At 45.4% G+C, this 23447-nt stretch overlaps 1 protein-coding gene across 1 annotated transcript in view; it reads left to right on the top strand.

Moving 5' to 3' along the window:
- Window positions 1-11111: 11111 nt before the first annotated feature.
- LMNTD1 (lamin tail domain containing 1) overlaps window positions 11112-23447 on the top strand; it is a 251476-nt gene continuing 239140 nt past the window's right edge. The window contains exons 1-2 of the mRNA XM_029911684.1: window positions 11112-11284; window positions 15528-15716. Coding sequence (XP_029767544.1) covers window positions 11145-11284; window positions 15528-15716 — 329 coding nt within the window. The 5' untranslated portion in view covers window positions 11112-11144. The remainder of the gene's footprint in view (window positions 11285-15527; window positions 15717-23447) is intronic.

Here is a 23447-nt window from a genome sequence, read left to right as displayed (position 1 = left end):
CAGTGTGTAGTGGGAATTCTCAATGGGCAAAGCAACTCCTGTGCCAGCTCCTAGACTCTTAAAGCACTGGGAATGTGGCTGAGTGGAAAAAATGTGTCTGGGGCTTCCACAAGCTCATAGATCCCAGCTGCCAGACCAACACCCTAGAGCCCTCTCCTTGTGAGGCCTAGCAGAAAATCTAGCATTAACAAACTCTCTAGTGTCCCTCTAGAGGAAGGTAAAGAAAGAGCTTTGGGCCTCGCAGGAATCTTGTTTTGGCTTTTGTGACACAGGTGTTGGGGAGGGGAAGGAGAGTTAGAAAAGATGTCTTTGGTAGATAGGTGTAGGAATGGGCAGGCTGTGGGCGGGTGAGGACCTTGGAAGTCTGTCCACAAATTGTTATACCATTGTTACTGTGGTTCTTGAAGAGCTTTTACATTCCACATGAGAGGAGTCTATATTTGAGTGCTTATAATGGGCAGTAGGGGGACAGAGGATGAAATTGATGGACGTGATCCCCATATATTCCTTTCCTATGTTACAACTGCACGATGAGGTGTAAGTAATGTTTGTAAAATGTTTTGAGACCCTCAGAGGGAAGCTGCTTTAGGAATGCAACATATTTCATGGAGAGTACATCACTTTCTACTGAGGAAACTGACTCAGGGCCTGCTCCTATGTAAATCCATGGGAGTTTTGCCACTGACTTCAGTGGAAACAGGACTGTGCCTTCTGAATGGCAACAGGTAATAATATCAGCGGAGGTGTTGGATGGGAGCCGGCTATGCTATTACAAATATACTTGTATTTTCTCAGCTAAGTAAAGCCTGCAGGATGAACATCATTTAGGAAGGACTGTCCCTATTTCTTACTAAATATTTCCCATCCTGCCCTTTAATAAAGCTCTTGTATTCCAATGGGTTTCCAAGGGGGTATCAATGGGGCATTGGGGACATGGATCAGCATTCATGTTGCACTCCCGTCAGTACCCGGCCCAAGCCGGGGAAGCTAATGATGCAACCAGCAGACCAAATTCAGTGATGAATCCTGGCCACATGCCACTTGATGCACGTTTTGCATAAGCTAAGAAGAAAAATGGGGCATTCCCCAATAGTCCATATTTATAACATTTCAACCATACCTGCCAATGTTTACAATGGTTTAATGTGGAACAGAAAGTGCCAGACCATCAAACAGCAAAGTGAGCTAGATGGTGCAAAATAGCTGAATTAAGAAGAACTGCTTCCTATCATAAGCTCTGGTAAGATATGATGCAATGGAAGAAGAGGAGGTGGCAGTATTGTTACCATCTGATAGTTTCAATCTAAACTTTTTTTTAGTACAAAATAGTTATCAGACAAGAGTGAACCAAAAGCAGCAGCTGATTACATTGGTGGCATTATAATCTCATTTTAAAATGAATGCAGAACAATATGTTTATTCAGCTATAATGACAGTCTATCCATACGACGTGATCTTGCCTTGTTTTGCAAACACCAAAGGAAATGATTCATGTCAAACAAACCAACACTATTCCCATGAATAATTCCTGTTAATGATATATATTTTGAAAGATAAATATTTTTTCTTGTGTATTTGGACACACTTTAGAGCAATTAGAGCCTCTAGAATGGTTCAGACTATTATTTGTTCTACTGACAGGTTTAGAAAAGTCACACAGCATGATCTATTTTAGAAAAGACATCATGAATATGGCCAAAGTAATGTACGCAGCTGGGTTTAAGTGCTTCATTTCCACTACTGTTTGTGTTTGTATGTAATGGTGATTGAGAATGATGCTTGTGCGCATTCATCAAAATGTATATTTCCTTGACTGACTAGTCAGACAATGGCTGTGACACAGCTTTCAGTTAGCATCCCCAAGGCTTACTGCAGATGTTTGATGGGCACTCATCTCCACTGTTATTTTGAAAGCCCATTTGGAAATAATAGCCCTATTACAGGGAACAGTAAGCAGAGGCAACATTATCAAAATGATTTATCCTGTCTGATCCAAACACATTCCCTAGGGCTTGCAGTTGGATATTTATCCCCTTGTTCTCCCCCCCACCCCCCAGCACATTAAAATGATCATGGGAGGTGGAATCCAACTTATGATACATTGCCAAGATCCCCTTGTCTCTGCTCCCTAACTCTGGACGATACACAAATAAACAAACAGTGTGTGTTCCCAGAATTCAAATAAATGTCTTTAATGTCACCGGATTTGCTGTGATATTTAGTTCACTGCAAAGCCATTATTTCTATGGTAGCATAGGAAGGCAATTTTTAAAATGATTTCCATTAGTTGTTTTTAATGGTCTTTAGTGGACTTTGCACTTCCATTCCTTTCAGGACCTCCACCACAGCTGAAATAGCAGCTAGCAACAACTGTGTTTAAACATGAATTTTTACAAGCAGGGGTCTAGCAAAGTTTCCTTGACTAGAGGGAACAGGTGCTTCTAGTCCTCATCTTCTTATCATCTGGGGCTGGGTCATCATGCATCTACACTACAAATTTTACTGTGGTTAAGCAATGTAGTTAAATAGTGACCTGACCGTGATACAGCTGGGTTTAGTCTTATCTGTGTAAATGGAAGCAAAATTGGAAAGTGTGACTCCTTAACATGGTTTTAACACAATTTGATCTTGTCCCCCCATATCAGACCAAACTGTTTACTGGTACAGGAGACTACCATGTGTGAGCATTGTGCTTAAACATGATCCAATCGGGAGTGTAGATAGAGACTTGTTCCATAATAATACCTGGCACTTGTGCAGTGCTTTACATCTATGGATCTCAACATGCTTTACAGTGAAAAGCAAGTATCCTTATTAGGGCTGGTCAAAGGGATGTACTTTATTTTCCGCTAAGAATTTTTAAGAAAATGAAGAAAAGTCATTTTGGTAGAATATTTTGTTGAGAAAAACAGAACAAAAAGCAAAAACCTGACAAATTTCTACAATGGAAATGTTTTTGCAGAAATTTCCATTTTGTCAAAGGGCTGTTTTTCTGCTGAAAAGCTTTCAGCCTGCTCTGATCCTTACCCCTATCTTACGGCGGGTGAAGCTAAGGCACACAGAGCAACACTTGTTTGCCCAAGATCAATGGCAGAGCCAAGAACAGAACCCAGGTTTCCTGACGCCCAGTTTAGCACCCTATCCCCTGTTTTCTATTGCTTCTTTTCACATACCCTGGCTGTACAGTGGCCAAAAATCAGCATTTGCCAACAGCCACAAGAAATGATATCAGATACGAGTTTTCCTGGTACTTAGGACAGGAGACTGCTGTTGTAATTGCATGATATCTGTTGACAAATATAGCTCTCACCTTCAGCATATCCCAGAAAGCAATGTACTGCAGAATGATATGGAGGTACACAAGAGTGTGAGGAATATTACTTATTATGTGTTTTCCTCCCCTACTATCTAGCCACCATGTGCCTAGAGGAGGCAATATAAGGAAGTGGAAAAGGGAAATCAAGTTAATGAATTGAAGTCTATAGCCAGCTCTAGGGTATACAGGCACTTATATAGTAAGAATTCTGGCTGCATTAAAGATGGTTTGATATTAAAGAAAAATGGTTTGGTCTCATTTCGATACTTCAACTGCTTCAGTATCAATGCAAATAACAGACCCTTCCTGTCAAGTGTGTAGATTCCAGCTTTTTGTGCATTAGGAATACTTTGTATTGACATGATCCACTGCTTCTCTGCCCACCGTTCTAGATGCTGAATACTGGAAACGCACATTCCGTACACTGACATGATTTATTGTTGTGGCTTCTTCTGTCTCATTGGAATCAGGGCTGATATAATTAGATTTCTAAACAAATTTTGTCCACTGTTATGTGCAAAAGGATTTGCTAGGACACAATGCCTGTCACAGCAAGATAAGAACCATATTTTGAATGTGAGTCTCTGCTATTTAGCTAATAGTTTTAATTAACTTGGATTGTATTTCTCAGTTTGTCATTGATTAGAGAACATATCCAAGAAGAAGACAGTGCTTCAATAAACTGAGGGAATAGTTCTTTACCATTTTTTAAATAATTACTTGTCAACAAGCTATGTCAGCTACTCAGTGTATTCCATCTGTGAAGATAATATTTATTTTTAATGCTTTTTCCCAGGGAATATTGACTAAAGGTTTTCCTCCTCTTTCCTTTGTCACACCAGTAATCATTATATATTTTTCTCTGTTACAAAGCTTATTATTATATCCAGCTTTTCATGAATGATTAAAGAAATAAACTCAGTAAAACTTCAGGTGTCCGTATCATGTTCAGATGTCATGAACAGGTTTCATTAACAATCGCAAGGAGGAGTTTAATCTGACATTGATCAAATGTGTGGGAGTCTGGAAGCTATAATAAATATACAATGTATTGCAAGGCTTAGTATGGTGAGCGGGGAGTCAGGACATGAGTTCTTTCCCCAGCTCTGATACTGTCATGGTTGCTGTTCAACCTTAAGCAAGTCATTTAGGCTGGGATTTAGGTGCTCAACTTCCATTAATTTTTTTCTAGTGGAAATTGGGTGCCTAAATCTCTTGGACTTTGAAAATCCCACCCTTGATCTATCAGTTTGCTGCTCTATTAAATGGTAATAACACTCTTTATCTTTTCCAGCTGGGGGTGTTGTGAGGCTTTGTTAAATAATACTTAAAAAAACTTTGAGATCCTTGGATGAAAGATACTGTAAATGTGACAGGTATTTACAAATATGGCTAGATCTGGATAATATTTGGGTCAACGTGAGATCAAATATTAGTATAAACAAGTGAAAAAGAGACATCTTGGAGGGGAAAAAATCCAAACCTAGATATAAATTAAGGGACCATTACTTAGAATGCAGCATATGAAGAGAGAGACAGGCTAATTGTGGATTAACTACTGTTGACAATGCAGTGTGATTGCAAAAGGGCCACTTGTCTTTTGGGATGTGTATACTATAACCAGGAAGGTTATAGTACCATGTCATGGTTAAAGGGCTGGCTGAACCTCTGACCCCTTCTCTGGTCTCTCTGAAGGTGTTCCCCACCAGCATGAGGCCTTGATCTTTACCTCCCTGGAGTGAAGCCACACAGTTCTCCCTCTCTTTGACCATATGTCAGGCTACAGCTCCCTGTGGATTAAGAGCACTTATCCCAACAGGTCTACCTGGGTTCTGGTACCTGCAGGTCCTCCCTTTGGGATTCTGTGACCACTAGAGAATACAATGGCAAAATAGCCTTCTTAAAGCAAAGTATTGTTTAATTTTAACAGTGGGAATGCCACAGGGTGCGCTCACCATTAGTGGATGCCTCCTCCTGGCCATCCTGGGGATTAGCTCTGCCAGGTGTTGCACCCGCCTCTGGTGGTGTCTTCATCTGTCATCCTCTTGTTCTGCGGACCCCTCTCGCTCCAGGAACTGCAGCCTCTTCTTCATGACTTGACTCTCCGGCTGGGTCACCATACGTGTTCCCCCCTTCTGGTTTATCAAAGTCTTTCCAGGACAAATCATCCCAGGCAGTCAACTGTCCTCTGCCTGGTCTGTGCCACATCCCCAGTGGCTGGTAGGGGAACCTGGGCCAACCCTCTACTCTGGGTTCCAGCACCGGGGCCCTCCGGATAGCAGCCAAGACTTGCATTGCTAGTCCTTGCTGCTATTCCCCTGAGCACCCTCCTACCTTCCTGACTTCCCCATTCCTCTCCCTTTGGGTTTTCCAGCCTCCCAACTCCGTCCTCCCAGGGAGCAACTGTGGACTACCCTCTATAGTCCCAACACACTTCCCTCCTCCCAGGGAGTGCCTACAGCCTACCTTCCTGCAGCCCCCTTCTGTTACCAGCTTCCTGGGTTATATAAGCCCCATCTGTTCTTGCCTAGCTGAGCCCCAAGTTTAATTAATCAATCCCTGCTCCCTGGCTCCTCCTCCACATGCAGCTTGGCAGTTAACTGGGCCTAATTTACCTATCAGGGCCAGTGTGGAGAGTACACCCCATCCAAAGCATAACACAGGAGAAAAGGTTTTTAAAACAACCGAGGTCTACACTCATATCTCTCTTACCTAGCAGGCTTACCATCCCTAGTAGACAATAGACACATCTAAGTTCCCAGATAACCCATCCTCTGAAGTCTGGGTTCCCCTTCATTTCCTCTTCTCTGAGAGTGAGACTTTAAATCGAGTCCTATTGTTCTCCTCTGTTTTCTGAGCCTAGTTAAACTGGTTTGGGCAGCTCAGCAAGAGCTGTGAGTAGCAACACTAAATCCTAAGTGTTTGCTGAGAGGCTGTTATCCGGGTTATTGTCCTACTTCCTGTCTCCATTTCCTGACAATCCTGCTGTGAATTAACTCACTATATCCATACAGTGAACCCTTCAATAACCCCGTCACATACTGTATTCATAAATTATTACAGAGCAGGCCCCACGTGTTTCACAGTACCAATTTACACTGTGCTGACAAGTGTTTTGTACAGCAACTGTAAATCCAAGAACACACCTATAATACTGTACATAGTTCTTGTCAACTTCCTTTGAAAAAATACAGACTGTGGATTTACACTAGTGTAACAGAGTAGAATCTCCTTTTGGGGACTTGTAAAACTAAGAAAATGGGATACAAAAGTTATTGAGAGAGGATGGGCACACTTCCTACATTATCGTCTTTACAGTTACTTTTGCCACCAGCTTTTTACAGGCCAGAGCCTGGGCTGCATGTGGACAGCTTTGCACTTTTCCACCAGAGCAAAGATTTTCTGAAGTCCACTTAGCATGACACAGGAGGATCACCCTAAGAGAGCCACTGTAGCGGATTCTCCATTGTCCCAACCTCCCACCCTACTCCTTGCAGCTTGTAGAGATGGCATGCCTGGGGAAGGAAATTGAATTTGGATGTTGACTCTTTAATGACAATCACTTTAGATGCTGAAAACTGTATCGATACATTGATTAGCCCCATATATCAAGAAGGTTAGAGGAAAGCAGAGAAATAGATGAGATTGCACATATTCCATTAAGCACTGTTGTGGTGAAATCCTGATCCCATTAAAGTTGACGGAAAAAACTCTCATTGACTTCAATGGGACCAGGATTTCACTCCAGTAGTCTTTCTAGAATGTAAGGGGAAGAATAACATACAAGAGTAGCAAGGGAGCATGGAGTGTAGTTATGTAAAATACAGGGCTTTGTTCTCCTTTGTCAGTGCTGATTGATTATGTAGTCAATGTGATCACAATCACCTCCTATGGAAGATATTTATAATGATAAAATGTCATATTTATAGCAAAATAACGCACTGTGCAATTGATTCATGGTTACTGAAACCATTTCTCACTTAACATTAATGTACTGAGTAGTGGTTTCTTAACATACTAATATATGCTAGCTAAGAATAAGCTCAGGGCCCAGTATAAAGTATGGGTGCTTAATGTAGCTTGACAGTCAATAAGTGTTTGGTAAAGGACTGGCAATGAATTTATTATTCTCCTTATGAACCCATTCCTATTTATTGCAAACAATCAAAAATATTTTATTGTAGAGAATGAGATCTCACATAACAGTTCTTTCACCAGAGGCTACCGTGAAAGGACCAGTGAGACTAGAACAAAGTACAGTTAATGATAGGTTGTTTCTCAGAGAATTAACCACTGTAATTGGTCAATCAGATTGAGCATTTGAGAAGGGAAGAGTTGCAATTATATTAAAAGCTACTTACTGTACTTTGGCAGCTTTCTCTCTGCCTTGGGCGATTCTACACTCTACATCAACATTCAGGTTCATCACAAAGTTCTAAGTTTCCTAGCAGTCCCAGGGTCAGGTTGTTAGTAGGGCTGTCTAGCGATTAAAAAAAATTATCGTAATTAATCACGTGATTAATTGCACTGTTAAACAATAATAGAATACCATTTATTTAAATATTTTGGATGTTTTCTACATTTTCAAATATATTGATTTCAATTACAACACAGAATACAAAGTGTACAGTGCTCACTTTATATTTATTTTTGATTTCAAGTGTTTTTCACTATAAAGAGACAAAATAAATAGTATTTTACAATTCACCTAATACAAGTACTGTAGAGCAATCTCTTTATCATGAAAGTTGAACTTACAAACGTAGAATTATGTACAAAAATACTGCATTCAAAAATAAAACAATGTAAAATTGTAGAGCCTGCAAGTCCACTCAGTCCTACTTCTTGTTCAGCCAATCGCTCAGACAAACAGGTTTGTTTACATTTGCAGGAGATAATGCTGCCCGCTTTGTGTTTACAATGTTACCTAAAAGTGAGAACAGGTGTTCTCATGGCGCTGTTGTAGCCGGCGTTGCAAGATATTTAGGTGTCAGATGCGCATGCTTCAACCACCATTCCGGGGACATGCATCCATGTTGATGATGGGTTCTCCTCGAAAACCATCCAAAGCAGTGCGGACCGACGCATGTTCATTTTCATTGTCTGAGTCAGATGCCATCAGTAGAAGGTTGATTTTCCTTTTTGGTAGTTCGGGTTCTGTAGTTTCTGCATTGGAGTGTTGCTCTTTTAAGACTTCTGAAAGCATGCTCCACACCTCATCCGTCTCAGATTTTGGAAGGCATTTCAGATTCTTAAATCCTGGGTCGAGTGCTGTAGCTATCTTTAGAAATCTCACATTGGTACCTTCTTTGCGTTTTGTGAAATCTGCAGTGACAGTGTTCTAAAAATGAACAGCATATGCTGGGTCATTATCTGAGACTGCTATAACATGAAATATATGGCAGAATGTGGGTAAAACAGAGCAGGGGACTGCAGGGCTGGCTTTAGCAAGTGCGGGGCCCGATTCCTGGGGCTTGTACTCACCGGGCGGCGCTCCCAGTCTTCGGTGGCACTTCGGATTGCTGGCCAGCGGAGGGGGGTAGCGGGGCTTGCCGCGCTCCGGCTGGGGTCGTGGGGCCGTGGGGCAGCCGTGCTCCAGCTGGGGTCGCGGGACCACGGGGCTGCCGCGCTCTGGGCCAGGGTTGCGAAGCCGCGGGGCTGTCGTGGTCTAGCTGGAGCTCCAGCTGGGAGAGTGGGGCCGCGGGGCTTGCAGCGCTCCGGCCGGGGTCGCGGGACCACGGGGCTGCCGCGCTCCGGCCGGAGCTCCAGCTGGGAGAGCAGGACCGCGGGGCCGCAGGGCTGTCGCGCTCCAGCGGGGTCACGGGGCCGCGGCGCTCTGGGCCAGGGTTGCGAAGCCGCGGGGCTGTTGTGGTCTAGCTGGAGCTCCAGCTGGGAGAGTGGGGCCGCGGGGCTTGCCACGCTCCGGCTGGCACTCTGGCCAGGGGAGCGGGGCTGCCGAAGACCCCGGAGCGGACCGCTGCCGCCCGCCGGGGTGAGTAAAAAAAATTAAAAAGGCGCCTAAGGCGCGGGGCCCTCTTAGGCGCGGGGCCCGATTCCGGGGAATCAGCGAATTGGCCTAAAGCCGGCCCTGGGGGACTGTAGCGACATGACGACACACCGACGCAGCACCTCCTGCTGGTTGTCTTGGGAATTAGCTCTCCAGCTCCGGAGCGCCCTCTGCTGGCCGATGTCCCGCTTGCCGCTGGCCCCCATCTCCCTCCCAGACTCTGGTGCCCCTTTACCTTGGGTGCTGCCCGCTGGCAGAAACCCCACTCTCTGGGTCTCCCCACCCAGGGGAACTCCCAACCCTCTACCCCAACCTTGCCTCAGTGGCTACTGCCAGTCACCATCTAGCCCCCGCTCCCTGGGGCAGACGGCCGTCTATCAACCACTCATCATCGGCAAGAGGTTTTGGACCTGCTGCCTTTGCCTACCCTGGGCTGCACCTCTGCAACCCCAGTACCCTTTCCGGCCTTTAGCAAGGCCTGCAGCCTGGGGGTTTTCCAGGCCGGAGCTCCCCAGCTCCTCTGGCCTTTCTCCAGCTGCTCTACTCTAGGTACTCTGCTGTGCTCCCAAGCAGCCAGGCCCATCTTTCTCCACAGCTAGAGAGAGACTCTCTGTGCTCCTGGCCCACAGCCTTTTATAGGGCCAGCTGTGGCCTGATTGGGGCGTGGCTCCAGCTGTGGCTGCTTCCCCAATCAGCCTATCCTATTGGCTCCCCAAAGCAGCCCTCTCCCAGGGCTGTTTTAACCCCTTCAGGGCCGGAGCGGGTGACCACTCTGCTACAGGGACATACAATTCTCCCCCAAGGAGTTCAGTCACAGATTTAATTAACGCATTATGTTTTTAACGAGTATCACCATCATGGAAGTCACAGAGTCACAGAGAAATAACCCTTCCCACAAGCCATAGAAGAGCAATAGCAGGGTTGCTTCCTGGATCCTACTGCATTCTCAGTGAATGGGGTTGTGTGGGTGTATCAGAGCAGTCCAGAATCCATCATCTTGAGTCTGAGAGATGAGTGCTTCATTTTACAAATTCAATATGCAAGTGAATATGTCCCAGTTTTGTAAAGTTGTGTACATGCTTTTACAAATGTGGGCCTAAATGACAAAGGCAAAACAAAATTATAGGATTTTAACGTGGGGCAGAAGGAAGGCAAGCCTTATCCTACACTACCAGGGGTGAAAGTAACTTAAAGGACTTACCGGTACACTGGAGTCCTGAGCAGGGGCGTGGCCTCAACCGGAAGAAGCGTGGCCTCAACCGGAAGAGGCGGGGGCTTTCAAGATTTAAAGGCCCTGGGGCTCCGGCTGTGGCTGGGAGCCCCAGGGCCTTTAAATCACCCCGGAGCTACCAGCTGCAGAGAGGCAGCTGGGAGCCCCGGGGCTCAGGGGCGCTTTAAAGGGCCCGGGGATCCCCGCAGTGGCCGGAGCACCAGGCCCTTTAAATCCCCACCCAAGCCCGGCTGCTGGAGCTCCGGCAGCGCTTTAAAGGGCCCGGGGCTCCCCCGCAGCGGCTGGAGTCCTGGGCCCTTTAAATCACCGCCGCGGAAGCCGGTCCAGTCCGGCACAGCATACTGGCTCTTGCCGCACCGGACCGTATCGGCTTACTTTCATCTCTGTACACTACTGAAGTCAGTGGGAACATTGTTATTGCAGGGTCAGGTCTGAAATAGGAAACCTGGGGGAGGAGGTTGATTACAGCATAACCAGTTTTTGAGCTGGCAAAACAATGATTATACCCTGGAAGTTACAAGTGGCCATTTCTTCCATCTTTTACCATGTAGATTGATCTGTCATCTGAGGCTCACCATTTAAAAGATGAGATGGCTGCCATTTCTGGCATATATGAAAAGAAGGAGATGCCTGCACCTCAGGAACAACTAGAAGTGAGCAGTTGTGGCAAGATGAGAACTGAAATCAGCGGACACAAGAATTCTCAAGTGGAAATCAGATCCCAGAGCAGGTTTGTTTGCTTCTGCACCGAATACAGAGTTCTGAATGAAAGTTGTTTTTCTTATTTAAAGAGAGAAATAAGGCAGGTGTGGCATTTTACAGCTCAATAAAAGAAATTCCCTGCCCTAAGAAACTTGTGATATCTAGTTTTGCCAACCGCAGGCATTCAAAAATCATGATTCAAACCTCCAGAAACAGCGAGATTTAAAAACAAATAATAAATGTTGAGGTCTTCACATAGTGGTTTCTGAGCCTTTAGGGTGCACTAGGTTCGCATTTTCAAGCAACTTTTCTCAGCAATTGTGAGGACTAGAAATTTACAATTTTTTTGGTCTTGTTTTGTTTTCTGTTTTTCCCGAATAAAACCGAGATTCTTATGAAATGTCTTTATTCCAGGAGCTGGGGCTTTAAGAAAAACATGCAAGATGTGCTAAAATCACAAGAGTTGGCAACAGTGTCTAGAGATGTCAAGGACAGCCCAAAGTAGCTTATTGTAATGCTTGACACCTCTTTGAATAGACTAACACAAGAGTGATCAAGAATGATTTTCTTTCTAATCACAAGGATCCATCCTAGGACAATGGTTTGCTACAGAGACTGGTCAGACTGAAAGAAACCCAGTTTGGACTGGGGGGGGGGTGGCTGGAACTTCCTGGCAAGACACCTGACTAGGGTCTGAAGCTGACCAGTTGGTCACTTGGCAAAGGGGACAGAAACCTTATTTAAAGGCAGGATCAGTTCCAGTCTCCCTCTCCTTCAGAGTCCGACCATTGCCAGCAATAGAAGGAGAGGCAGGAAGGACCTACCCACCCGAACACAGAGTGGGCCCAGTGGCTCAGAAGAAGGGCTGAGCATAGACACAGTGTGGAGTGTGTAAAGGCATTTGTTGTTTTGCCCAAAGATTTGTAACTCTTGTATGCTTTAAGAGTCAATGTTACTATGGTTTTAGAAGCCCTTGTGCAAAGCCTGTGTTCCTTGCCTTGCCTGCCACATGGTCCCCAAGGAGTTAAATGATAAACCAGATTGCTCACGGAGATGGAACTCTGGTGGAAGCATGCATAAGCAACTGGGAGGTCAGAGTGCTGGCTTTAGGGCCTAGGGCAGTTGGACCCTGGAGTCCCACATCTCAGGAAAGGGTGGCAGACAGGGAGTTTGCATTCAGGAGTGCACCTTAGAGCTAGAAACTGTGACTAGATGCTGGCCAGACCCACTGGCTTAGAAACGTGGGATCCAAAGGTTGGGACTAATTACAACAGACTGGTGACTGTCCACTAGGGGAACTCAATCAGGTCTGTAACACCATCACCATAGCATCTAATTTATGCAAAAATAGGGGTTTACTGGGGACTTAAGTGACAGACAGGCCTCGTGCTGGCCCACTGCACAAAGGTGACTTTGCCCTCCATGCTTCTATTGTGTATGCAGTTAAATCTTTGCAGAGAAGTGGGATGAGACCACACTTCTTGTATGAGAATTATTGGCCTTGTAGATTAACGGAGTGAAAAATAACAAGATTCTACTGTATGGTATTGGTTAATAACACTCACTGAGACTACAGCTTAGGAGACCAAACTAGTGTCAAGAAAACAGTAAGGACTGATTGCATGCATGTGGATATACCAAAATAACTTAATGGATTGTATGTACTGTATCAAAAAGGACAAAAAACCCTGAACCCTGAGTTAACAATTTAAGCAACAATAACAGCAGTTTTTCAACTTATTTTAAAATATTGCACACAAGCTGTGTTAAAACAATATTAATAATAAGGTTTCAAAATCAAGAATCCAAAAGTTAAGAAATACCAGAATTAAGGTTGCCTGGTCAACCTTAATCAGCCCCATTGTGCATATGCATTATGATACAATCTTTAATTACATGATCACATACTACAGTAACTGCTCACTTAAAGTCGTCCTGGTTAACGTTGTTACGTTGCTGACCAATTAGGGAACATGCTCATTTAAAGTTGTGCAGTGCTCTCTTATAAGGTTGTTTGGCAGCTGCCTGCTTTGTCTACAGCTTGCAGGAAGAGCAGCCCGTTGCAGCTAGCTGGTGGGGACTTGGAACCAAGGTGGACCGGAAGCCCCCCATCAGCTCCCTACTCTCCTAAGTTCCTTATGCAGCAGCTGCCCAGCAGGCTACCAATTGCTGGCAGTTCAGCTGTCCCTCCCCCCACTGCCATGTGCTGCTCCTGCCCTCTGTCTTGGAGCTGCTCCCGGGATCCTCCTGCTTGCTGTGCAGGGGAGGGGGGAAGAGGGGGACTAATGTCAGGGAGTCCCCCTCCCCCCTACTCCTGCCCCCCGCTTACCTCTTCTCCATATAGAGCAAGGTGGTGACAGGACAGGGCTCAGGCCAGAGAGAGCTTGCTAGCCGCAGCTGCTGTCTCAACTTCCTGATTTTTTTAAAGGCAATGTACTTGGGGGGGGGGGTCAGCCTACTTAAAGGGGCAATGTGCATCTCTCTCTCTCTCCCTCTTACACACACACACACACACATACACATGTGTCTCTGTCTGCCATGCTGTCTCCCCTCCCTCCATTCATGCTGCCTTGTAGGTGTGAGGCTACATTAACAACATGTTAACCCTTGAGGGCTCAGCCGAGTGCTAGTTCATCATTTAGCAGTAAGGCATTCCCTGGGAAATATCCCACCCTCTTCCACCCTCTAACTTCACCATCTCAACCAAGCTTCACAATCATCATTGCTGTGTACAATATTAAATTGTTTGTTTAAAACTTATACTGTTGTTAAAACATATATATATTGTGATACAGGAGGACCAGGGAGCAGTAGGAGAGGGGTCGAGGGGAAGTATATAAGCCCTAGGCTAATTAAGGCGTGGTTCCCTTTAGACTAGGGAGGGTTGCTACAGGTTAATTGGAGCACCTGTAGTCAATTAAGGCCCGGTTAGCAACCTAATAAAACCCCCTGCTTCAGGCAGTCACGGGAGAAGGAGGAAGGAGAGAGGACTGGAGCTTGGAGGCGTGCCGTGAGACTTGGAAGATCAGAAAACTGGAGTAAGGGGGACCCTGCCTCAGCAGGGGAGGGAGACTCCCTCCCCCAGCGTTTAAGGACCGAAGGTACCCCACCTAAGGGGGAAGAGGGTAAGAACCCGTAGGGGTTGAGAGGGGCTGGGGCTCAGAGTAAGGAGCAAACCCAGACCCTCCCCCACTTCCCTCCTTTACCACCTTCCCGGGCCACTAGTGGGGCCCTCGGTGCCCCAAGAGCAGGGGCAAGGGGTGGCATCTTAGCCCCACACCAAGAAAAGTGCAGGACCCACCATACTACATCGGCCATCTTGTCACAATATATAATATAGTTTTTTGTCTGGTGAAAAAAATTTCCCTGGAACCCATCCCGCCCCCCATTTACATTCATTCTTATGGGGAAATTGGATTCACTTAACATCGTTTCGTTTAAGTTGCATTTTTCAGGAACATAACTACAACGTTAAGTGAGGAGTTACTGTATTTTTTTCCACATTTTGTCCTTTTTCTGTGCACAGGATGTACCTGCTCTGGGGATGAATCAGGGTTGTGCAATGAAGGGGAGTTTTGTCCTGGGTATTAGCCTGCTTAGTATGGGCAGAATATTCAGGGACTGAAGCTGCAAAGTTTTAACAAGTCTCTACTGAGCATGTGTGAACTGCAAATTTCAAAAGTTTATAATTTGGGTAGATTTTATGAGGAAGGCAAAACGCACATTTTTGAGAAAAAGGCCAATCCTGCTAAAGTCTGTGCTCCCAAGCGTATTTTCCCCTCGCCTTGTTCTCAGAAATAGCTGAACTATTTTGGCTGAAATTTTTCAAAAAAAAAAAAAAAAATTTCAACCTAAGGCAGAATACCCAGCATGGAAAATTTGAGCCCAAACAGTTTGTTTGGCAAAGTTATAAGCAAGTGAAAACAGGTTCTTATAATGGGAAGTGTTGGGCAACCTTAATAATAGGTAGTGCTACCAACCCTGCCTATAAATAATATAGTATTGAAAAGTCTGCATTTTGGAAAGTAGAGCCATTTCAGTAGCGGCAGTGGCTGGAGATATTCTTTGGGAGTGGGGGCTGGGGGAGAAAGCTCCATGTGTTGTCTGCCCCCTATTGTGCACCTGAGTAGGAGCAGCTGGAATCTAACCCTATTTTTTGTTTGTTTGGTTCGTTGGTTCAATTTATCACAGTTTAATTTTCATTTTTCTAAAAACGGGAGCAGAGTAAATCTTTAATTTTTGGCTCTGACTGATATTTTGTGTGTGCTCAGACAGGAGGAGCTGGATACCGTACTCCTGAAGAAAGACGAGGACTTAAAGAATTTAAAACTTCTCATGGCCCAGAAGGAAACAGATTTGCAAGAACTGAAAACCCAAAGGACATTATCCTCAATACAGCTGGATCTAGCCATGCAAGAGCTTGAGGAGCTAAATAAAAACATCCTGATGTCTCAAAGAAAGTAAGAAACTAAGTTTAGATTTCGGGCAGAAATCTGGTTATTTCTGTTGTATTCACAAAGAGCCATACCTCTTAATCTTGTATCAAAGAGCAATGCGTATTTAAAGGTACAAGCCCAGACACTCCGCTGCATCCAAGCTGTGCTTGCTACATCTCAGGAGGAGGGCAATGGTGGCTGTATTGCAGTTTAGCAGCCCTAGGATTCTAAAACCATCTGAGGGCTGATAGTCTCTGGCATGAATTAGAGCAGCTTTTGGCACTATCCTCAGGGGTTGTTTTTGCAGTTGGGAATAGCTGGAGTGCAGTGATGCTCTGGCCACGCCCACTTTCTTGTGGTTATAGCTGCTACACTGACAGCAAAAAGATGAACTGCTGATTCACTGGCCCTAGATTACCCAGAGATTTCCCTTTATGCAAGTGTACTTCCCTTGTAGCCATTTAAGCTGGCTTTCTGGCATGGAGCCACAAAGCAGCCAGAGCATAGTCCTAGACGTAGGCCACAATATCCGAAATACATCAGAGCAAATCTTATTTGGTAGCACTACTGAGTTCTGTAATGCAATGTCAATGAGACTCCTCACATGACAGGATTTAGCTCATAAGGAGAAGCCCTCTTATTACAGGAGTGGTGCTTTGGTTAACCTACTGCTTTTTGTAAGGCATAGACGGCTTTAGAGAGAGCATAAATCTTTTGAGAATAATTTCAATGTAAAAAACAAAATGAACAATGGATTAAAAAGGCAGAAAATGTCCTGGAAGTTTCTCTCCTTACTTTATTTGAGCCATGCTAAACTCGGGAGGTTGGCAAGTCGACCCCCCAAAGGGTTTTCCCAGCTCTCGGAGCTTTTAATGTCAGTACAAAACACATTGCGCACCCTGTGCTGCTTGTCCTCAACTAGCAAACGTAAACGGTGCCAGTGTAACCCAGGTTTATTTAAAATACTGTAGCTGAGCATCGCTCATGAGTGTGACAAATTCAGATTAGCTGCTTTGCTGCCAGACTTAATGGCTGTATTCTGATCTGCAAACTTTGATGAGAAGCAATTTAGAATAATGTGACATAGCAGCAGTCAAAGGAGCTTGGAAAATTGTTGCAGCTCCCATTATTAACTATTCAATAGACTGTTCTGGCTGCTTCTTGTGTGCCTCTCAATATGAGCAGCAGCTATTCATCTACGATCAGTGGATGCAATGATCAAGGAATTGCTTTGCGTGTGTGGTCGGGCATGGAGCACTGGGCTTTCACATCCTATCCTTTCCCCAGTAACATAGTCACATGACCTGACATCCTTTAACTTTTTGCCTTTATACCTAATATAAAGCACCAGACCTCAGTGTATGTTTTAAGTGTCCTTATATTTCCCTATCAAACTGTTGTACTCCAACAGAGGGAAGAATGGATGCAAATCAGAAAAGTGTTACTTATAGCACTGCATTGTATTACTGGAAGTATATGGAGATAAGCAGACTTGCATTGTCTATCAGCTTCAGGGTGGCTGACATTAGGATATTAAGAGGCTTCCACTGTGACTATTTAGTGGGGTTCCCCTTCTTTGCAATTTTGTCCTTTCCCCCTCAAAAATTCTCCCCATTTTCTCTTTGCCCATCCCCTTTCCACTATTAACTCTCTCCCTCTCACTCAGTCAGGAGCTGTTGAGGGCCAGATGATCTTTCCTTTTCCGACAGTTAGCCCATGCCATTTGGTAGCACCAGCTAGAGAATCGATGAATATTTGTGGTCTCCCTCTCTCCCACTGTGATGACTGGTGACAGACCAGAGACTTCGAAGCTGGGGCTTTTCTAGCAGCAAGTCAGTGGAGAGCACATTGATCTGTACCCTGCCTAAGAGCTAAAAAGCACCTAAAAGAAGAGCACTTATCAATGCATTTTAGGGTGCAATCCATCCCTGTGCACAGGACCAGCAATACGCACATCTTAGTCCCACAAAGGCTAATTTTACTCTGAGATAGTAATAGGCCACTCATTCCCATAAACTTGAAATTGTCCTGCACGTTGGAAGTCCATTATGAGTTGAGGTCCCAAAATAACCAACATCCAAGATATAAAGGCTCTGATAGCTATATTTCTTTGACAGTGGCTATCGTAATTGCATGTCTGTTTCTCATATCACATGGGTACCTAAGACCAACATACAGTACTTGGTATTTAGTTGATAATTATTACTATTTTTCATGGATTAATTAAATTTGTACCCAGCAGATTACGTGATAATTATCCTTACATTTGTTATGGGAAACTAGAAATTGCATGGGTTGTTAAGCAAGCAAGCAAGCAGAATGTAATTGCAAAAACACGACATGGCTGTTTGTACAAGATTTTGATCACAGACTATCACTTCAAAGAACCAAGGCTATTTTACAAGATAAAAACTGGCCAGTTTGGCACCTGAAAATATGAAAACAAAGCACCGAGTGGGAGCTTTTCTGCAGGCTGGAAGCAAAATCTCGAAAAATGTAGGTTTGAGAAGTTGAACAGTTTGCTATTCCCTATGTCTAATTAAACATAGAAAAAGAGATTCACCTTGTTTTTTGGTCCTGTGGAAGACAGGGTGTTCTTATGGATGGGGCACTGGTCTGTAAGTCAGGCAGCTTCAGTTCTATTCTTGGCTCTACCACTACATGTAACCTTAGGCAAATCACTTCACCTGCTTCCCCTCCCTCCCTTTGTCTGTTCCAGTGGTTCTCAACCTATTTACCATTGTGGGCTGCATACAATACTACCTGTATGGCCTGGAGAATGTCACATGGGCTGCGGCTCTGTGCTGATTGGGCCACAAGTGGCCCACGGGCCGCAGGTTGAGAACCGCTGGTCTGTTCTATCCATTTAGACTGTAAACATTCTGGAGCAGGGACTGTCTCATACTATGTGCTTGTATGGAGCCTCTAAGTACTACCATAATAATACATAAATAATATAATATAAAAATGATAAATAATGGTATGTAGAAATGGTCCACCGTCAATAATGGTGACGACATTCTGAATTAAACTGTAGGTAGATAGGAAATCCATGCTTCAAGGGTAAATCTTGAAGTCCTTTGTCATGCAGGATTCCCAGTGGAGTCAATGAGAGCTTGGCTTGAGTAAAACCTGCAGGATTTAGCCCCAAGGTTGTCATTCAGCCCTTTCTGCCTAGTTAATAGAACACATGGGATGTGAACCATTGCCCAAGACTCTTGCCAAGCTCTGAGCTGGAGCGACAACAGCCTTAACCTGGAGGCTCTCCAGGATCATTTTTAATATAAATTTAAAATTCTCTGATTTATCTTCTGATTTTCTTGGACATTTATTTTAAACATAGCTTTTTTTTAAAAAAAAGCTAAAAGCCCATCATGGTCCTCCCTGCTAAAATCCCTTCAAATGTTGCTTCCAGGTATCTCTGCTTTAGTGGATGTCATGGGACTTCAAGGATGTTTAGAGGGGTGTTGAAGTGCCTGGCGTTTTAGCACAGCCCCGGGCATTTTTACACATCCTCATCTCCACAGACACCAAGAGGAGAATATGCCCTGGTCTTCACACACAACAACACTTTCACTGCATGATGAAATAGTTGGGGATTTTAATCATGACTTGCGCTTTTGTAGCATTTTGCTTCCCGAGGCCCTCAGAGAACATTTAGAAACACTGGTTAAGCTTCACAACACCCCATATAAATAATAATCAAGGGTCCTGTGGCACCTTTAAGACTAACAAGTATTGGAGCATAAGCTTTCGTGGGTGAAGTGGGCATTCACCCACGAATCAGACGGCGTCTGATGAAGTGGGCATTCACCCATGAAAGCTTATGCTCCAATACTTCTGTTAGTCTTAAAGGTGCCACAGGACCCTCTGTTGCTTTTTACAGATTCAGACTAACATGGCTACCCTTCTGACATATAAATAATGTTTCCCCATTTCACAGACAGAGAGACTCAGGCACCGAGAAAGTGAGTGATTTACTTAAGTGTCAGTAGCAGAGTCGTAAACAGGGGTTCTGATTCCTAGTTCCCTGCTCTGATCATTGTAGAGAACAATCTCATCTGCTAAATGTTCTACATTTTATTATTGCCAATGACCATTTGTTGAACTCTCCTGTGGAGCGTCTCAGTTGCGCATTAAATAGATAACAGTATGGAAATTATTCATCCAAAAGGAAGACAAGGATGTGACCTAGGAGTAGACTACATCCTGGGTTTCAAAGCTTAAGCTTGAAGACAGAATTGGCCAATGGGGTTGTTTTGTTAAGGGCACAACCTACTTTCTACTTGCCTACTTGTTATTGGGTAAATAGCAGCTGCCATTGGGGTGTAAAATTCTGCCTTTGCTTTAACCCCCTTAATTCCAAGCCCTTTTGCTCAATGTTTCTCTGCCATTCCTAGCTTTTTTGAGTATTTACACTCTAAACTCCTCAGGGATAGGATCTGCCAATAGAGCAGGTCAGAAAATGTCATGTACACCTTATACATGGTAGGTTGTAGGCCTGCTACTAGCAGGTCAGGCTTCTGTACCAGATATGGATTGGCTACAGAGCTTTCTTCCCAGAGAGATACACCAGAGATGTGTACACCATAAGATCCTGTAATGGCAGGAATGGCTGTTGTGAGCTTAAGTATATTACACATGACACCACCTAATGGCTGAACAGTACAGTACGGTTTAGCACCCCATGACATCTCCCCTTTTAAGTTTTACATTCCTACTATTTACAAAACCTACACTTTAAAGTTCAGTACTGTTAAGTCTCCTAAGTGTCTCTGAATTGTACTGGTTTTCTAATTACATGACCAAAATGTGTAACAACTTGGTCATCTGGCTGCCTACTGGTTGCAACGACTGGCTGTGGTTGGCTTGGAATCAGTAGCGTAGCTGCGGGGGGGGAGAGCGGGGCAGCGGCCGCTCCCCCACTGAGCACAAGTGGCGCCTTGTCAATTTCTTGGGGCCTTTTTAATTTTTACTCCCCCGGAGGGAACAGGGGGAGCGATCAAAAAAAAAAAAAAAAAAAAGGCCCCACCCACTGCGGTGCTTTTACTCACCCGGCGGCGCTCCAGGTCTTCGGCAGCACTTCGGCGGCGGGACCTTCTCTCACTCTGCGGGTCTTCGGCGGCGGGTCCTTCAGTGCCTTTTGATCGCTCCCCCTGTTCCCTCCACCTGGCTACGCCACTGTTTGGAATCCTTGAGGAGGAGTCTTGTTCTGCATCCACCATCTGTAGAGTTTGTGCTGTTATTGTTCTTTCCGGAGGAACAAACTGTAGATGTCAACGGTTTCTGTTGAACTTTCCACTGTTGGTCTCAAGCACATATGATCTGGGCGCTGAATTCTTTTTCTTTACAACAGCTGGGGTAGTCTATCCTTTTTCTCCATCCATTTGACACGAACGCAGTCAGCAGGTTCTAGACCCAGACTCTAATTGAGTGGCATCTGTTGTAAAAGTGTTCTTTTAGCTTTTTTTATCTGATTTGTCTACTCGCTTCTTGTCTGGTCACTTTGGAGATAGGTTTTTTTCCAAAGGTGGAACAGTAGTTTTGAGTGGTATTCCCATCAGGAGTTGTGCTGGGCTATATCCAGTAGCTACTATTGGTGCTGATCGGTAACTCAGAAGAGCAAGCAATGTATCTTCATGTTGTAGGATTTTCTTGGCTGTCTATACAGCTCTCTTAGCCTCTCCATTCACTTGTGGGTAATGTGGGCTGTTAGTAATATAATCAAAATCATATTTCATTTGGAATTATTTAAATTCTACAGCAGTGAATTGTATTCCATTGTCCATCGTCCATCACTAGTTGTTCTGGAATACTAAAGTGAGAGACAGTGCACTTCAGTTTCTCAGTAACCTGGAAAAATACTCTGCAACAACCAGGTAACCAATGGGCTGTAATGTAACTTAGAACTCCTTGAAGTTGTGTGTCTGTTGAGGTTGCTTTTTGTAGCTGGTGTAGTTTCTTTTCTGCCACTGGTCTGTATGCATCTGTAGCATCCACATACACCTTTACATCATCTTTGAGCTCACAGGTAGCTGAGTGAGATACTGGACTCCATGGTAGAGAATCTGCTGCTACCAGATTTTTCCCAGGAACATAATTAGTAACTGGGTTAAATTGCATTAACCTGATCAAAAGACATTTGCATCTCAGCGTGGCTTGATCCAGGTCTTTTCCATTGAAGAGGGTTACAAGAGGTTTATGGTCTGTTATCAGTGCAAAAGAATCCAGTCCACACAGATATCTGTAAAAGTTCTCACATGCCCATAGGCTTGCTAGGCACTCCTTTTCACTCACTGTGTACATTTTTCTGCTTCTGTGAGCGTTCAGAGCCGCGGCCAGCACATCCCTCGGCCCGCGCCGATTCCCGCCGCCCCCATTGGCCCGGGACGGAGAACCGCGGCGAGTGGGGGCCGCGATCGGCCGAACCTGCCATGTCAGCAGGTAAATAAACTGGCCCGGCCCGCTAGGGTGCTTACCCTGGCGAGCCGCATGCCGAACGTTGCCGACCCCTGGGGCAGGACAATAGGAGCTGATCACTCTTGGCTATGGGTGGTGTTTTCTTCCAGGGAGCTCACAATGCAACTAGGCTGCTTCAGTATTTTGGATATCAATCAAGGATTCATTACTAGAATTGGTCTGATAACTGCTGAGCTGGGTGTGGGCAGGCATAGGTTCATTAACATCTGGAGCAGAGATTCCCATGATGCAGTGCTTCCCTGCTTTTTCTGATCCCAGAGTTCAGTGCGGTTCTCTGTTCTCTATTCTGTATGCAAATTGAGATGTCTCCCTGCCCCATCTTTCATGGAGATGAGGCTAGGGGGGTTGTCTGTGTTCTTCATTCTGTATGCTAATGGAGATATCTTAATCTTATCACCCTTGTCAGGAGGGGTCTAGGTGTGTCTCCCATCCGCCCTTCATTGCTCTCTGCAAGTCTTTTCTCTGATGGGTTTTGGTTTAAGCAGAGGCTGGTGTGTGTGGGGGTATCTTTCATGAGTCAGACAGGCTGGATACAGCACCCTGGTTCCCCAAGAACACAGAGCTGACTGGTATCAGTCGCGGCATGTAAAGCACCGGGTCGCCTTGCTCTGGTCAGCACCGCCGACCTGGACGCTAAAAGCCCCGTTGGCAGTGCTGCCCAGCTAAGGCAGGCTAGTGCCTACCTTTTCCGACACCGCGCTGTGCCCCAGAAGTGGCCAGCAGTGAGTCCGGCTTCTAGGCAGGGGGGCCATGGGACTCCACGTGCTGCCCCCGTCCCGAGAACTGGCTCCGCACTCCCAATGGCCGGTGTCTGGGGGGACGGTGCCTGGAGGTATGAGTCTTGCGCCTCCGCCTAGGAGCCGGACCTGCTGCTGGTCGTTTCCAGGGCACAGTGCGATCCGCGGTGTACCCCGGCTGCGCCGTTGACTGGGAACAGCCGGAGGTAAGTCCATGCCCCAATCCCCTGCCCCAGCCTTGAGCCCCCCCAACCTGGAACTTCTTCCTGCACCCCACATCTCCAGCCCCACCCCAGAGCCTGCACCCCCAGCCCAGAGCCCTGACCCCCTCCCCACCCTAACCCCCTGCCCCAGCCCAGAGCCCCCTCCCACACCCTGAACCCCTCATTCCCGACCCCACCCCGCAGCCCCCACCCCCGTACCCCAAACCTCTGCCCCAGCCCTGATCCCCTCCCACACCCCAAACCCCTCATCCCCAGCTCCGTTGGGTTGCGGGCATCAACAATTTTCTTCAACTGGGTCCCCAGAAAAAGAGTTT

The sequence above is a fragment of the Terrapene carolina genome, unplaced genomic scaffold (genome assembly GCF_002925995.2).
Source record: "Terrapene carolina triunguis isolate 2854851 unplaced genomic scaffold, T_m_triunguis-2.0 Scaffold112, whole genome shotgun sequence".
In the NCBI taxonomy this organism is placed as follows: Eukaryota; Metazoa; Chordata; order Testudines; family Emydidae; genus Terrapene; species Terrapene triunguis.
The sequence above is the reverse complement of the archived record's forward strand: the minus strand, read 5'-3'. Positions and strand labels throughout refer to the sequence as shown.